This window comes from Orycteropus afer, unplaced genomic scaffold (assembly GCF_000298275.1).
Source record: "Orycteropus afer afer isolate SDZICR_OR568_19922 unplaced genomic scaffold, OryAfe1.0 scaffold00079, whole genome shotgun sequence".
Lineage (NCBI taxonomy): Eukaryota > Metazoa > Chordata > Mammalia > Tubulidentata > Orycteropodidae > Orycteropus > Orycteropus afer.
In genome coordinates, this window is record NW_006921666.1 from 9,810,923 (window position 1) to 9,827,156 (window position 16,234).

General features: G+C 40.6%; 1 protein-coding gene and 1 pseudogene across 1 annotated transcript in view; both read right to left on the reverse strand.

Annotated features, from left to right (window-relative positions):
• Positions 1-4,635, reverse strand: part of DCAF4 (DDB1 and CUL4 associated factor 4) — a 21,813-nt gene extending 17,178 nt beyond the window's left edge. The window contains exon 1 of the mRNA XM_007941400.1: positions 4,532-4,635. Within this exon, the coding sequence (XP_007939591.1) occupies positions 4,532-4,623 (92 nt within the window). The 5' untranslated portion in view covers positions 4,624-4,635. The remainder of the gene's footprint in view (positions 1-4,531) is intronic.
• A 10,353-nt stretch (positions 4,636-14,988) lies between these two features.
• LOC103197523 lies at positions 14,989-15,490 on the reverse strand (annotated as a pseudogene).
• Between the last annotated feature and the right edge of the window lie 744 nt (positions 15,491-16,234).

Genomic DNA, 16,234 nt, shown 5'->3' on the forward strand with positions numbered 1-16,234 from the left:
TTTTGTAGACCAGGTTTACTGGTTTGATAGAGTCTGGTAAGACCTCTGAGACTATGGACCCTAGTTACCCTTCAGGTCCGGAATTGAACTCACTCCTGTTGTTTCCAGTGAAACAATAAAATAGGCATATAGAGTGAATATTTACATCAAGTAGATATATACCTTAGAACGAACAATCATGGGAGAACAGAAGGGCAGTGTTTGCACATGGAGACAGCTCAGGGGGCAGGAATGCAAAGGAAGGAAGGACACAGAGAAGAGGTAACTACAGGGAAGAAGTGGGAAGAGAGCTGTTACATTGTGGGGAACTGCAGTCAATGTCATGAGACAAAATGGGTATGAATGGCTGCATGGAAAATGAATTTGCTCTGTAAACATTCACCCAAATCACAATTAAAAAAGAAAAAAAGAAAGAACTGAGGAAAAATATATAAATAAAGTGGTCTTTTGCAGTGGATTTGCCCAACACAATATATTGTTTGATTTCTTGCCTGCTGCTGCTTCTATGGGCATTGATTGCAGATTCAAGTAAAACGAAATCCTTGACAACTTCAATATTGTCTCCATTGGTCATGATGATGTGAGACTCCTTATCCTTACGTTAAGATGTAATCCATCTCGAAGGCTATAGTCTTTGATCTTCAGCAGTAAGTGCTTCAAGTCTTCTATACCTTCAGTAAGCAAGGTTGTGTCATCTACATATCATAGGTTGTTAATGAGTCTTCCTTTAATCCTGGTGCCAAGTTCTTCTTTGTATATTCCAGCTTCTCAGATTATTTGCTCAGCATACAGACTGAGTAAGTATGGTGAAAGGATACAACCCTGGCACATACCCTTCCTGATTTTAAACCTTGTTCTGTTCCAACAACTGTCTCCTGGTCTAGGTACAGGTTCCGCATGAGCACAATTAAGTGTTCTGGAATTCCCATTCCTCCCAATGTTATATATAATTTGTTATGATCCACACAGTCAAATGCCTTTGCACAGTCAATAAGGCACAGATAAACGTTTTCCTGGTATTCTTTGATTTCAGCCAAGATCCATCTGACATCAGCAGTGACATCCCTCATTCCCCATCCTCTTCTAAACCCAGCTTGAATTTCTGGTATTTCCTTGTCTATGTATTGCTGTAACCATTTTTGAATTAACTTCAACAAAATTTTGCTTGTATGTTATATTAAAGATATTGTTCACTAATTTCTGCATTCTGTTGGATTAACTTTCTTTGGAACAGGCACCAATATGGATCTCTTCAGTTGGCTAGGTAGCTTTTTCCAAATTTCTTGGCATACATGAGAGCATGCCTCCACTGCAGCATACATTTATTGAAACATCTCAATTGGTATTCTGTCAATTCCTAAGCCTTGTTTTTCACCAATTCCTTCAGTGCAGTTTGGACTCCTCCTTCAGTACCACTGGTACTGAAGTATAATAACACAGTAATTTCCTCTTCTTATTAACACACACACACGAGCATTTTGTGAGGTCTTTTGGAAGTTTCCAGATGAAAAGGAGAATAGAAATCCTTGTCAATAAGGGAGTTCTGCTAAGATGGTGGAATAGGCAAAAAGACTGCACAGACCCTCTTCAACAAAGAAAAAGGGAACCAATTAACACGGATACAGAAGATAATCCTGAGCCTTTAATGGAAGGATATGGAAGTAGACTAAACTCCAACTAGCAGAAGAATTTGCATGAAAACACCAAAAAAGGAAACATATGGAGCTGCAGTCTGGAAGCGATCCTGATGGCACAGATAGCTTGGATATTGCCGAGTCTAGAACTAGATGGTGCCCAGCTACCACTGTCAACCACTTGGAGGGGTATCTATGTAGGAGACCCTGGATAGAGAGGGAGAACAATGTGGAACAAAACTCAAAATCATTTGGGGAAAATAAAAGTGAGGGGGACCAGGTTTGCTGGTCTGATAGAACCTGATGGAACCACTGAGACTATGGCCCCTAGCTGCCCTTCAGGTCTGGAATTGAAGCCACACCTGTATCTTCCAGCCAAACAAAAGACAGGCATATGAGTTGAACATTTACCTGATACACTCCTTGGAGAGAACGATCATGGGAGAAAGAAGGGCTATTTATGCACAGGGAGACAGCTCAGGGGGCAGGAGTGCATGGAGGGATGGGCACAGGGAAGAGGTAACTATAGGGAGGAAGTGGGAGGGGAGCTCTTGCATTTTGGTGAATTATAGTCAATGTTATGAAACAAAGTATATGAGCTGCTGTATGGAAAGTGAATTTGCTCTGTAAACTTTCACCCAAATCACAATGAAAAAAAAAAAAGAAAAGAAATTTACCAGGAAGGCTCATCCTTCAGCTTAAAAGCAATTACAAGGCCATTGCTTATTAGATTCAGCAGCATAAATAGCTTAAATGTTACTTGGCTACCCTGCCTTACAGATGGAGAAACTGGGGTGCAGGGAATGCAGGCAATTTGCTCACGAATACTGGGATGGAGCCATGGTCAAAACACTCAAATTTGCCAAGTCAGGCGGCTACTGTGGCATTTATTGGCGTAAGGATACAATGGTAAAGCCAAAGACCTTCTTTTAGAATCTTGATAAAATCCACTATAAAATCAAGAAACACACACACCAAAAGGAACACTAATTGCTAAGCTAGGTGGAAAGGAAGAAAGACCCTTCTCTTCTATAAATACTAAGGTCGATGTGTAGTTTCAGGGAACAACAGTTCCTCCCTGTTTCTCGGGGCCAGACCTTCCTGAGGCAGCTGCTCTGTCAGCAGCAGCAGGAGAGGACCTCGTGTCATGACAGATGTCTACGTTCCTCATCCCAGGGCTGCTGCTCCATTCTTTCCACAGGAAGCCCAGAAGGTGGCTGTCCAGCAGGTTTCCAGGAGGCTCTGCCAGAGCTGAGCTAGACTCATCCTGCATATTCTAATTCTGCTATGCCTTGTGCTCTGGTGAGAAGGCCCAGGGCCCAAAAAATATCCATGGTTCCCCTTACAAAACATACAAACACTGGGCACTGTCCTGATCTTGTTACAATATGGGATGGGTCTGGGGACTAGGCTCAGATGAACAGGTTTTATCCTACACCTAATCAAACCGATTGTACACTGAAGTCCCACTCATCACCAGGCAGTCTGTTAGGGGTTTTACATACATTATTTCTGATTCACCAGAGAAGGATTAAGTTGTTTTGTACAAGAAGAAATACTGACTCAGAGCAGTTAAGTAACTTGTCCAATTTCATGTAAAAAGGCAGGGTGTCAAACCCAGACCTCCCACTTCCTAAGCCCTTGTTCTTTCCACAACATTTTGATGCTTTTTGTTACTTACTGTCTGGGCTGAGACAGTATACTAAGATACTAAGAGAAGTACCTTGTTATATGATCTCTTCCCTGACTCTGTAACTAGAAATCTGTGTGTGTGAAAAGGTGGTGTGGAGTGGAGAAGACTTTTGAAGACGTGTCTGCTTTGGGCGTGGGGGGATCTTGTGCAACAGAACTGTGCAAAGACCTCTATGGGCAGAAGTCACACCAGAAGCCTTGAACTGTAACCAGGTATCTTCTCTTGGGGGACTAGGGTAGACTGAGGTGTATCTTGTTCTGAAAGTATACTGTTTGTATTTTTTCATGCAAAAAATAAGCAGAATAGGGAAAATGCTAACCGTCCTGAAAAAAACCCCAGTCAAATGATCAACATCAAATCCAAGATCTTGATTCCTCCGGGATTTCATCAGAAAGGGGGATATACTGGAGTCTTCTCTTAAGTAATAAAGGGGTTTTTATTAAGCTGGGTAGTGGGACATGCTTACTGTATTATTCTTATTATTCTAATATACTTTTTAATGTGTGTTAAATATTGTATAACACATACACCCTTTTAAATATGTATTAGATACTGTATTACACATATACATGTAGCATGTGCTTGTGTTTCTTTTCTTTTTTTGTAGTCTCTTGCCCGACTTAGGTTGCATTAATAAGGAGCTCTGGTGGTGTAGTGCCTAAGGCGTTTGACTGCTAACCAGAAAGTTGGCGGTTCAAACCCACCAGCCACTCTGCGGAGGAAGACTGGGCAATCTACTTCCATTAAGATATACCACCTCGGAAACCCAATGGGGGTTGCTATGGATCAGAATTTGACTCAATGGCAGTGAGTGAGAGTTTGAGGCTGAATTAATGAATTTAGGTTTCCAGAAAGCTATTTTCTTTGGCTGAAAACAAAGGAGGAAAAAGACCACACAATGAAGAAACAGTTCTCCAGCTACATCAGATGGCATTTTTACGTTATGGCTGATGCTCTGGCCAGAAGACATGGTCAGTCTGAAAGGAAAGAAAAGTGTAGCCACATCTCCTCTACTCAGAGTGTGGTCCACTGGTCAGCAGCCATGACGTTACCTGGGAGCTTGTGAAACCACAGTCCCCTCAAGCCGCCCCCTCAGGACAGATGAATTAGAATCTGCATTTGGGTGAGATCCCCAGTGAGTCATGTGCACATTAACGTGTGAGAAGAACATCAAGGACAAAAGCCGGTGCCCCAGAGCACTTGCCTCTCACTGGAGCCATGCTGTCTGAACCCAGGGTTCTGCTGGTGACCCCTCCTCCTGTATCTTCTCCGGCTCTGCCAGCTGCCTTTATACATTTCTGCTCCTAAAAGAGAACAAAAGATTACATACGTATATAAACATACGGGTGTGCACGTGTGCTTATGTCTGTCTGTTTCTTGATGGCTTCTTCATGCTCAGAACTAGAAAAGAAGGGGCTTACCCTGGGTTATCATCAAGGCTGCTACACCAAGCCTTACCTGTAAAGGGCAGTCTCCAGGTACAGGAGTCGCTGGCAAAATCCAATGCTTCAGTGGCCACCTCTTTGACTGCAGTCCCTCTCACTTCACAGGTGATACCTAGACTGACAACCTGGGCAACCTGTGTAAGGTGTTCACACTCTCACAGTTACTTTAAAACAACTGTTTGATCCCTAGTCACCCTGCAGGCCTGAAATTGAACTCATTCCCATGGTTTCTAGCCAGATAATGGACAGCCCTGTAAGGTAAGTATTCATACCGTGTAGGTACCTCAATCAACCATGGGAGATCAGAAGGGCAGCATTTGCACAGGGAGATAGCTCAGAGGGCAGGAATGAACAGGAAGGAAGGACACAGGGAACAAAAAACCACAGGGAGGAACTGGGAAAAGATCTGTCACCTTATGGGGATTGCAATCAATGTCATGAACCAAACTGTGTGTGAACTGTTGTATGCAAAACGAATTTGTTCTATAAACTTTCGCCCAAATCACAATTAAAAAAAAAAAAAAAAAAGTTTCAGCCTGCCATAAACTCTCTTAGGTTCTTCTTTTTCTTCTCCACCAGATAAAACCAAGATGTATTTGTTTCCAACCCACATAAATCCTTATTTGTAGAGACAGCTGATGGCGAATGCTTTCTCTTCATCCAATACCATGATTGACATAAATAGGGAAAATTAAAAATGTGATTAAATGCCAAATATGACTTTTTGATGTGCTTTATGAAGAAACAGATAAGAAGCGTGTACACAAATGCTCTGCTGAAGTACACCAGCTGCTGAACGGAATAATGAATTTTTTGAAATAAGGAATGCAATTAAAATACTTTTTTTGCTTTTTATTGAAATATTATCTATATACAGTGAAATACACAAAACTAAAGTGACATGGGTCAATGCATTTGTTTTTGCAGTGTTCCCTCCCCTCCCCTCCAACCCCTGGCAACTAACAAAAGAGTTTCCCTCCATATACAAGCCTTTCCTTGACCCTCCACAACAACGAACTAATACTACATTTGTCGTTCTGTGACTGACTTATTTCACTCAGCATAATGTCCTCCAAGTTCATCCATAGTATGTGGTGTTTTGCAGACTCCCCGTTATTCTTTAGTGCTGTATAGCATTCTATTATGTGTATGTACCATAGTTTGGTCATCCACTCTTCCGTTATAAATCTTAGAGATAAGTCCCTTGCCAGATATGTAATTATCGGCAAATATGAATTTGTTGCTGTCATTTTTATTATGTGCTTTTTCATGGTGTTGATTTCTTTGTTCCATATAATTTTCTACGCTGAGCTCGCTTTGTTTATGAATCGTGTTATCACTTCCTTCATTGCTATTGTTTTAGTATTTGCTGAATATTTATGCTGGTCCTCTTTTTTGATGTGAAGGTTTATCATTTTTCTTTGAGGTTACCCTGTGATTTATAGTTTTCTTCCCAAGTTTAGAACAGTCCATTCTATCTTGTAGTTGTCTTGACTTCCCTACCATCTACAAGTTCTGTAACAACACAGTTTTTTCCCTCTTTTTGGTTTGTAGGTGTCCTCATTGGTCAATTGATGTCTCCGTTTCCCTGTTTACAATCTTGTATGCTTCTTTACTTCGGATACTTCTATAGCTGGGTTTCTGGGTTATATCATCATGTGCGTTAATGGTCAGTTGTTGTTGGCTGTTGTTACTTTTCTATCCAAAGGGCTCCTGTTAGCATCTCTTGTAAGGCTGGTCTGGTTTTAACAAATTTCCTTAATTTCTGCTTATCTGGAAGTATCCTAATTTCACCATCATATCTAGGGACAATTTTGCTGGGTACATAATTCTTGGTTGGAAATTTTTCTCCTTCAGTGTTTTATATATACCATCCCATTGTCTTCTCGACTGCATGGTTTCTGCTGAGAAATCCAAGCTTAGTCTTATTGGTTGCTCCTTATAGGTAACTTTTTGTTTTTCCCATGCTGCTCTCATGATTCTTTCTTTGTCTTTCTTTGGTTTTGGTAACTCTGATGATGATATGTCTAGGTAATTTTCTTTTGGGGTCTATCCTGTTTGGGGTTCGTTGGACTTCCTGAATGGATATATTCTCATCTTTCATCATACCAGGAAAATTCTCTTCCAACAAATCTTTGACAATTTTCTCAGTGGTTTTATTTGTCTCTTTCTGTACAGGAATTTCGACAACACGTAGGTTCTTTTGATAGTATCCCACATGAAACTTAGGCTTTCTTCATTTTGTTTTGATCTTTTTTCTGATTGACCCCTTTCCAAAGAAGTGTTCAGGTATTTGCCTTCAATCTCCCTAATTCTGTCTTCCATTGATTCAATTCTGCACCTTTGCCCATTCAATGTCTTATCTACTTCGGAAAATTTAGTATTAATCTTCTGGATTTCTGTGTGTAGATTTTGAATCATTTCTAATTTTTCATTTATTTTGTCATTTTGTTCTTGTATTGTCTTTTGAAATTGTTCTAGGGTTTCCTTTGTGTTTTCCTTGATCTGTCTCTCAATTTGTTGAAGATACCTAAATATAATTCTTTTGAATTCCTTATTAGGGAGTTCTAATGTTGTGTCTTTCTCAGGAATATGTTTTGGGTCTGTATCCTGGTTCCTTGTTTCTCCTGATTATCTTGCTTCTTTGTGTGGATTGTGATGCTTTGTTGCTGCCGAGGCATTGTGACGTTTTTGTGTTTATATTTAACTGGCGATTTTATGTTGGAGTGACTTGCCCACGATTTTTGTTTTCTTTGTATGTTATCTATGCAAGCAGGGTACTGTGCTCCTCTATTTGCTAGTTGACAGCACTTATACACTTACCACCTGTCTCCTTTCCTATTATCAGCCTCTCGTATGACCCTACTAACCTTGGCAAACAGAGCCTATTCTTAGGTCCCTGGAATTCAAATGAGAATGCTGTCACTTTAAAATCCAAAATGGTTGCCACTTGCAAAGATTCAAAATGGCTGCACCCTCAGTCACTTTAAATATCCAAAATGGCTGCCACTTACAAACATTCAAAATAGCTGCACCCTTGGTCACTTTAAATATCCAAAATGGCCACCCCATGTAAACAATCAAAATGGCTGCACCCTCCGGACAGTGGAAAGCCCACAGGTCAGGTTGTCACCCTCCTTGCTGTTTCCCTTCCTAGTCATAGGCCATCAGTGCAGTTATCCCTGCAGCCCTTGGTGACCAGGGCTGATCTTTAGGTCAATTCTCAGGTCCCAATACCATTTGGAACTATACAGGCTGTTGGTGCTATCAGAGTAGCTGATAGTCTGCAACTCTGACCGCCTCTGTACTCACTGTTTTCCCACTACTTGGTGCCTAATCCACTTCTGTATAGTTCATTTCAAAGCTCAGGGCTCCAGGATTATCTTCTGTATCTGTCAATTGGTTTTTCTTCTCTTTGTTGAAGATGGTCTATGTCGCTTTTCTGCCTACTCCTCCATCTTACCAGAAGTCTAAAATACTTCTTAATGGCACTGATATGGCCATTACCGATTTCTAATGGCTTTTTCAAAAGCTTTATTTTGCATACCCTTAATCTATCATTAACTAGCAAAATATCACAAGTCTTAACATTGAGAATCACATTGTTGTTGTTGTTGTTATGTCCCATTGACTCATAGCGACCCCTTCCTTGGGTTTCCAAGGAATTATCCCTACAGAAGTAAATTGCCTAACCTTCCTCCCAAGGAGTGGCTGGAGGGTTTGAACCGCCAGCCTTCTGGTTAGCAGTCAAGTGCCTTAGCCACTATGCTACAAGCTCCTGAGAATCACATTAGGGTTTTTTAAGAAGACTGAACTGTGGTACATGGACGAGTTGCTGAGAGTTTCATGCTTTCTCAACACTTGGTGGGTTTTTTCCCCCCCGCACTCACTAGCGAAACTGCTGACAAATTATCAAATACATTTTAAACCATATTCAAATGCCATAATGAAATGTGAACAAACAATGTCAAGAGCTGAATGCAACCAAAACATGGATCAGAAACCTAACTGCCTTTATTTGCAATCTTGAGTGGGGAACGCCTGTTCGCGCACTGGAAGTCTTTTGGCAACAAATCACCCCGTGTTTGGGACATTCTCCTGCTTGTTCAACTGCTTCTGTGCCAATCTACAATTGTGTTGTTAGGTGCCACCACGTTGGTTCTGACTCGTAGGGATGCTATGTACAACACAATGAAACAGCATCTGGTCCTGCGCCATCCTCACTATCCCCGCTGGGCTGGAGCCCATTGCTGCAGCCACTGTGTCAACGCATCTCTGTGAAGGTCTTCTTCTTCGCTGACCCTCTACCAATATGCCGTCCTTCTTCAGGAGCTGGTCCTTCCTGATAACGCGTCTAAAATATGTGAGACGAAGCCTCACCATCCTCACTTCTAAAGAGCATTCTGGCTGTTATTTCTTCCAGGACAGATCTGTTTGTTCTTCTGGCAGTCCATGGTATATTCAATATTCTTTGCCAACACCATAATCCAAAGGCATCAATTCTTCTTTGGTCTTTCTTATTACTGTCCAGCTTTTGCATGCATATGCTTGGGTCAGCCACATCTTAGTCCTCAAAGTGACATCTTTTCTTTTTAACACTTTAAAGAGCTCTTTGGCAGATTTGCGCAGTTGTGAGTTAGGGCTAATCCAATATGAAGAGTAAGAACAGAAATTCAGTGGGTGTAGTAGTTACAATAACAGAAATCTTGGTGAAAAAGGCTAAAAATGTCATTTTCCTTTTCACTAAAATGGAACAATATGCCTTTTTTAGAAAGTGAGATAATTTTTCTAATTACTTTAAAATGTTGATCTGTGAACGCTGATTATGTGCAGTAAGTGGTCTGTGGATGACGTATTTTGAGAAATCCTGCTCTCAATCTATACAGCTTCTAAAACATTATACTTAGAACCCCCATTCTCTAATCTTACCTCATCTCCACTCATTTCCTCGTCATTTTCTCCCATTAAATCCACTGTCATCCCTATCAAGACCAGCCCCAAATCCTTGGACTTTCTTTTTTCTTCAGGTTAACAACTCTGGCCTTGTTTTCTTTCCTCAGGTCTGTGCCCCAGGGGCAACCATGGGTGAGGAAGCCCCCCACCCACTTCCCTGTTTGCTTGCTCTGCAGGCAGTCTGCCTCCCCACCAGGGCATTCCACAAAACTGGATCATTTAACCAGCCACTCTCTAGTTCTGCAAGTGAATGACTGAAAGTACTACTGAAGCAAATTCTACAGCCAGGCAGACTTGGTGCCATCATAAATGTCTCACTTTTATCCTCTGCTGGGACATTACAAATCAACCTTATTTTATTTAGTCCCTCAGCAGACATCCAGGTCATTATCATTCTCCTTCCCACTTCCTTCCCTTTAGTACATAACAGTTTCCTCCCTCACAGAGAAGAGACAGTACCAGGTATAAATACCTAACTTCTCTCCTATCCACTCCACCAATACCTACCTTCCCTAATTCTCATTCTCTTCCTTCTTGTCTGGGAGAGAGAGGTGGCCCTCTGCTTTTTCAAGGCAAACCCATCCCACCTGGCTGTTGATCTCATGCCTCCTCAGGAGCTCTGCAGACATCTGTTACCATGTGTGTTTCAACTCTCCTTTTCCATATCTCAGCTCAGAAAGGAGCTCAGATTCTTTATTTACATATACTCCATCTTAATCTCACAGAAATGGTAATATACTGAAAAGGTGCACTGTACACACAAATTCAACTTCTCTGCTTCCCAATTAACCCACTGCTCTCAGGCTGCCTCGATCCTCCCCTCTCTGCTTAGATGCTCTTAAGAAAAAAAAAATCCAAACTCACTGCCATCAAGTCAGTTCTGATTCATAGCAACCTCTCCTTGGGTTTCCGAGGCAGCATCTCTACAGGAGTAGATTGCCCAGTCTGCCTTCCTAGGAGTGGCTGGGGGGTTTGAACCGCCAGCCTTCTGGTTAGCAGTCAAATGCCTTAGGCACTATGCCACCAAGAGGTAATAACTAATGCTCACGTACTTGCCAAAGTCAGTGGTCTCTTTTCAGCCCTTATTCCTGCCAATTCTCCCATTAAACCACTCTTTCTTTGCCTTTTCTGAATCTCTTACCTATCAGATTAATCCTTTTCTGGCTTCTCTTGGGTCACCCACTCTGGGTTTTCCAATGTTCCATCTTTATGTGCACATGTATGCTCCCTCTAATGTTAAAATATTTCTTTTTATTAATTCTGATCTGCCTTAAAATGTATACATTTAGGTGTCATTTTCAAAGACACTCTACCATATCTTCATATTTAAATATTTTTAGGTCCACCTTTATCATGCATAACTGAAGCAGTTAGGAGCTTTTCATTTATTCTCCACAGAAGTTCTGTGCATATTAAATAGAAAAGTCATCAGCACAGTGGTGATCGAGAGTGAGAAATTATGGTTCCAAAGCCAACTATGTCTTGAGAATTCAAATTCAAAATCAGAGATGGTTTTATCTGACTATATGAAATCTAGCATGCACCACTTCTTAGATTATGGTTCTTAACCAAGGGCAATTTTGACCCTGAGGGGACATTTTGCAATATCTTGGAGACATTTTCAGTTGTCACAACTTGTGGGGTTAGGGGATGAAGGGATGCTACTGGCATCTAATGGGTAGTGGACAGGGGTCCTGCTAACCATTGTACTACACGCATAGGACAGCCCCAAACAAGAAAGAATTATCCAGACCACAGTATTTGTAGTGCTGAGGTTGATAAACCCTGTTCTATACACAAAGTGCTCAATAACAATTCATTGGATGAAATGCTGAATCCAGTTCCTTTGGAGCTGCTCTGCTGGGCACAGACATTTTATTAAAACGTGAGTACTGGACAGCTGAGCTTGGCCTTGCTCTTTGGAGAATCTTTTACGTATCTGAAGGAGTAGAGAAGAATAATTTCTAAGAAAATAATCCAAAAGGGTGTGAAAATCATCTATAAGATGTTTATTACATTTGCCAACTCAGACTATGAGGCAATATTATCCTGACATCAGACAAAGACAACACAGGAAAAATAATATATAGACTAATACTCCTTAAGAATATAGATGCAAAAATTCTCAACACAATATTTACAAACCTAAATCAGAAAGCATATAAAAAGGATTATACTCCACAACCAAGTGGGCTTTATCCCAGGAATACAAGTTTGGTTCAACATAAGAAAACCAATCAATGTAATATACCACACTAATAAATGGAAAATAAACATGATTATCTCATAGATGCAGAAAAAAAAAAAAATACTGCACTACTTCATGATAAAAATACTCAACTATTAATAGAAAGAGGAGAGAATGGGGAACACATGGAGACTGACTATTAATCGGTACAGGGTTTTTCTTTTATTTTAAGCTTCCTAGAAAGTCTTTACTTTTATGGTAACAGGAATTGCTTTTTCTGGGTATCCAAAACGAGTTGATAAATTTCATAATTACATATGCCTGACTGGGATCCATGAAATAAAATTACAATCCACCACTGAAAGAAACAAAACTTTAGACATAGTGAAACATTCCAATTAAACTGTTTTATATTTTCAAGAATGTGTGACTTTAATTTACCCTTTCATTTACTAGGTGGTAGTTTGGTCAAATTTTTACAAGATTTTTAATGATACATGATATTCATGTGTGCTTGTTTATGTTTTCTTAGGTGACATTCCACCAAATTATTAACTTTCCAAAAGTTGTAGAATGATGTATAATGTTTCAGTACAGCAGCAGTTCTATTTGTTTTAAAACCTGAATCTGGCTGAATGTTACTTTTTTTGAAGCTAAAATTTATGCATATTTGTAAACAGACTGATATCTTTTATTCTGTTTCATTTCTTTTATTCTGTTTGATTATGTTCTTACTGAAAGGAAAACTTTCAGCAAAAGTTAAGAAAAAAGAGAAAGAAAATGTGTTTTTACTTAAGGTTCTTTGTTCTGGTTACCTAGTCCCGCTCTGACAGGAATATACCACAAATGGAATGGCTTGAGCAAACAGGAGTTTATTCTCTAAAAGTTTGGAGGCTTTAAGTCAGAGTTCAAAGTGCCAGGCTCTAGGGGCTGGGTAAAAAGTCCCTCAACCTTGGGCTTCAGCTCTGCCTCCTGTTCCTGGCCTACTGAAGCTAGAGGTTTTTCTTCCCTCGACAGCTGCTGGCTGTTGAGACTGACAAGCCCAAGGTTGACAAGTAAAACGGCACAGTCCTGACATTACCAAACCACATGGAAGGCCATTAATTCAAGTCCATTGGAAGTCCCAAGGTCGGCAGAGAATGGCAGGCTGCTGAACAACAACATGGCTACATGCAGGGTTCAAGTGTGCCATAAGCTAGAGACCATTTCCAAAGCTGCTTCTTATATATGAGATGAAGACCACATCCCTAAAGCAGTTAGGCAGCTGCTCCGCTCCGGTACATTCCACCATGGAGTTAATTACCAATCTTACCATGGGGAATAACTACATCCACCTGCCCAGCCACTCAACCAGGCCCAGCCAAGTTGACACACAAACTTAACCACCACAGGCTTCATGGAAGAAAATTTGTATTTAATCAGAGTGACTAGATAGGACCCTTTTCTGGTGATGAAAGCATGAAAAACATGAAATGTAAAAGAAACTAAGTAGAATTGTTAGATCTCTTGGTTTTTGTTATCTACTTACTATGGCAACCTTAACTCGGTACCAAAATCAAAAGCCAAACTCACTACCATTGAATCGATTCTAATTCAAGCAACCTCCATTGGGTTACCAAGGCTGTAAATCTTTATGGAAGCAGACTGCCTCATCTTTCATCCATGGAGCAGCTGATGGGTTCAAACCACTGACCTTCTGGTTAGCAGCCAAAGGACCTCTACACCACTAGAGCTCCTTCAGCTTAGTCAAGTGCATTAACATGAGCTACTCTAAAATAAATAATCTTTTAAAAACTGGAGTTTATGTATCACTAGGTGATATTGTCAGGTGTTGTCGAGTCAGTTTCAACTCATAGTGACCCTATGTACGACAGAATGAAACACTTCCTTGCTACACTGTGCTCATCATTGCAGCCACTGTGTCAATCCATCTCGTTGAGGGCCTTCTCCTTTTTCACTGACCCTCCACTTTACCAAGCATGATATCCTTCTCCAGGGAATGGTCCCTTCTGACAACACGACCAAAGTAGGGGAGACAAAGTCTGGCCATTCTCACTTCCAAGGAGCATTCTGGCTGTACCACTTCTTCTTCTTTTTTTTTTTAAGTAAATTTTATTGAAATATATGTACAGTGAAATGCACAAAACTAAAGTGACATGGATCAATGTTTTTTTTTTTGCAGTGTTCGCTCCCCTCTCCTCCCACCCCCAGTAACCAATAAGGAACGTTTCCTTCCAAATATAAACCTTTCCTTGACTTTTTACAATAATGAACTAACACTATATTTGTCCTTCTATGATTGTTATTTCACTCAGCATAATGTCCTCAAAGTTCACCCATGTTATGTGGTGTTTTGAAGATTCTATATCATTCTGTAGTGTTGCATAGTATTCCATGGTGTGTATGTACCATAGTTTGGTTGTCCATTCTTCTGTTGATGGGCATGTAGGTTGTTTCTTTTTGCTATTGTAAACAGTGCTGCGATGAACGTGGGTGTGCATATATCTGTTCTTGTCTTGGCTCTCACTTCGTTAGGATATATACCTAGTAATGGGATTTCTGGGTCAAATGGCTTTTCTAATTCCAGCTTTTTAAGGAATCAGCATACTGCTCTCCATAGTGGTTGGATCATTTCACAGTCCCACCAACAATGTATGAAAGTCCTAATCTCTCAGCATCCTCACCCATGTTTGTTATTTTCTGTCTCGTTGAACTTGCTGGCTGTACTTCTTCCAAGACAGATTTGCTAGTTAGTTGGTAGGAAGTTGAAAGAATTGGATATGTATTATTTAAAATCTTTATTTTTGGTTAGCATAAATTTTTTTTTCTCCATTTTCAATAGCATTTCATTTTGAAGTTTTACTTATCAAGCCAGAAAGTTTTAAATTTTAGTAATCCTATATGGAGTGTTGAATGGAAAACCAATTTGTTATGTAAACATTCACCCAAATCACAATAATAATAATAATAATAATAATAATAAATTAATAATCCTAGATTCTGAGTCTTTGTAAACTAAAAATAAAAATGTGAAATATATTTAAGAAAATTAAATAACTTCTGTATATCAACCTCTCATTGATAGCTGAAAATTTCTACATCTTCTTCACCAACCTTTGGTATATTTTCATAGGTACAATGTATACCTCTAAAGTTTTGCTTTAATTTTCCGAAGTGACAAACTCTGAAACTATCATCTTCATATCCTTTATTTTTCTCTTTTCAAAACTGTCAATGGATTCCTCCAGATGATAGGTTGGGTGGGTAGTGTCTACCGCAGCTCTCTGTAATTCGGTTTCTGCTGTGGAATAACATGTTGACAAGGTGGGTTTCTGGGTTTCACTGCTGCGTCCTGAATTAAGTGCTCAGCTTCTCCATTCCTTGCTGTTAATGCTGCTCTGAGGTCATCCTGCTTTATTTTTACAGTGGTTCCATCAACTTTCAAAGGTTCACTACTTTGGCTTCAAGTCTTTTAACCTCTGTTTGCTGATAATCCTGAAGCTAAATCATCAGCAAAATCTTTCAAGCCCAGCTTTAAATGTGGGGTCTCTGTATCAGCAAACACTTTTGACTTCATTCACCAGGGGGTTAGCTTGTCAAGTAGTCTTCTATAGAGAAGCAGCAAAGACTTGGGATAGTTTCCAAAATGCTTTTCTGCACTGAAGACAGCATCTTGGCAGCTGTCCAGTTTGGGTGTCCCATATCCCTTCTCCAGGATCCCATTCCTGGCCTCAATATCCCAATGAGGGTGGAGACACATGAAAAGGCTCAGCTAGGCTTGGAACCTGCAGGGTGAAGGCTGCTTGGTGCAATGCGGCCTGGGTTGTCCACTTGACCAGGCCTCTGCACTGCTAGAGGAGGGCTGGGCCTCAGGTCATGCGCCCGAATGGGTAAAAGCAGTTCTCCTGCAGGACTTCCCTCTCTGCCTTGATTTAACCCAGAGAAGGAGGCCCCAGAGCTCAGCTGGACTGCACTGTCCAGCCTCCTGCCAAAACCCAGAATTAGCCATGGGGGATGGGGGTGGGTGGACTGAGGGTGTCCAGCTGAGGGTGCTTGCACGTAAGGGATGCTGAATGCAGAGGGGTGCCCACATGCCAGGGTGTTAATGATTTTCCTGGGTGTCCCTCCACATTTAGTCTATGGCAAAGCTGGGGGTCTTGGGATGGGGCCGAGTTTATTTTTTGGGTGATAAATATGTTGTGGAATTAGATTCAGGTCATGGTTGCACAACCTTTTGAATGTAGTAAAGACTCCTGAACAGTATACTTTGAAATAGTGAACTTAATGTTGTAAATTATATCCCAAAAATAAAAAATAAATA